Here is a 1,754-nt window from a genome sequence, read left to right as displayed (position 1 = left end):
GCAGAAAATCTAACGTATAGCAAACATATAACAAAAACTAACTAACAGCTGTTAGAAGGAGCAATAGAACTTATATAAAAACAAGCCCTTCTGCAGACATAGAAAAATTCTACAAGCTGCCCTTATGGCAGTTTTTATAGGGCTGCTGGAGAGTTCACAGTTACTGAGTTAAGAGATTTCAGAATTCCATTTGGCACTACGTTCATGTACCAGTTTTGAGTAGAACAAGTGGATTTATGTTAAGATGGCACCTGTGATGGCTTCTAAAAAAATTACTGCTGTCAGGGTCTTCTTTTCAAAGAAAAAAAGAATAAGGAAAAAAAAAGAAAAATATAAAAATATGGCTTACCTCCCCCCTCATGCCCAAGAGTTTGCTGGCCCAGCCAGTCTTGGTGGCTAAGTTGAGCAAGGCTTTTGTCATCAGCTGCACTCACAAAAGCCCATTACACAGTGCAAAACGAAAAACAAGAAGTTTGAGATGTGGGGAAGAAACTAGAGACTGGTCCTCTGGCTAACCCCACTGGATCCTGTAACTGTTGGGCAGCACAGTAGAGGGCAGAAAGCATACATTAGTACCGTTATGAAGCACACTACATCACTGTTTCACAAGGAGAACTTCTGCTCCTTTTCTTACGTATAATAAACAAACAATGAAACCCAAGGACAACTAAATGAACTTTTATTAGTGATATACATGCATTCGGTTGCTACTACAATGAAAGGGCTCTGCTTCTATTCTGTAGTCCCGTCTTACAAACACAAGTAAAGCGAAGCAATGCTTCTTGGTGTGACTCACTCCTCCCAGTTAATCTTCAGGTTTGGGGGCAGCTCTGCAGCACACAGTTCATCAAACTTGGACGTATCCTTCACAGGAGTGCTATAGAAATTTAAGACATCCTCAGCACTGCGCATCAGGTGGAGCTGTGAACTGGGGACAGCGTGACCAAGTTCTGCTGCCAGCTGACTCAGCAGGCAATACTTTAACCTGTTATCTTTGAGGGGTGTCTGCTGCCAACTATCAGGAAGTGAGGGTCCAAAAATCTCCTTGACATGAGATTCAAGGTAGCTCTGTATATCCTCCGGAGGATGATAGCTTCTGCTGCGTGGTGGGGGACAGATCAGGCTGGGCTCACTTTTCTCTTGATGAATTATTTTGTCTGCTTCTACTTCTTTTTCCTCCTTCCTGATGGCACCAAACAAAAGTACTTTGAGTCTCTGGGCTACTTAAGACTGAATGGTAGCACATTTCTATTTATAGTTTTCTAATACCTGACTAACATAGCCTGTGGACATGTACACCTCCTGTAGACACAGCAAACTCATTACTCATGCAAGAACAAACGTGTAGTCTAGATGTTTGATTTTCCCCCAAATTGCCACACTGTCTCTACACAGGTGACCTGTCTAGCTTATTTGACTGGTCTGAGAGCAAACAGAATTTTAAACAGATTAATAACTTGTTTCCCAAAAAAGGACAAAAGGTTAACAGAAAATAACGACTACATTTTTTTTTGCCCCCCCCCCCCCATATATAAAAGCACCAGTTTTAACTACACAACTGAAGCATACTCCAAGTTATTTGACTTGCTTATATGCCACGATCTAGTTAACAACACAATCACGGTTTCACCTAAAAGGTGATACAGAAGCGACTGCTTTTCCTTCCCAATCTAGTACTGCCCTGAAACATCTCTTCTTCCACACCCAGCGAGCTCCCTCACCGAAGCTGGTGAAAGCACTGTAAAACGCGGCCC

General features: G+C 42.2%; 1 protein-coding gene across 1 annotated transcript; it reads right to left on the bottom strand.

Annotated features, from left to right (window-relative positions):
• Window positions 1–792: 792 nt before the first annotated feature.
• On the bottom strand, window positions 793–1,183 carry MRPL50 (mitochondrial ribosomal protein L50; the record flags this gene model as incomplete). Its single annotated transcript, XM_010021187.1, has 1 exon — window positions 793–1,183. A coding segment is annotated over one exon (391 nt), but the record flags the coding sequence as incomplete, so codon positions are not given.
• Window positions 1,184–1,754: the final 571 nt, after the last annotated feature.

The sequence above is a fragment of the Nestor notabilis genome, unplaced genomic scaffold, assembly GCF_000696875.1.
Source record: "Nestor notabilis isolate BGI_N333 unplaced genomic scaffold, ASM69687v1 scaffold30928, whole genome shotgun sequence".
NCBI classification, from domain to species: domain Eukaryota; kingdom Metazoa; phylum Chordata; class Aves; order Psittaciformes; family Psittacidae; genus Nestor; species Nestor notabilis.
This window is presented reverse-complemented; position numbering and strand designations above follow the sequence as displayed.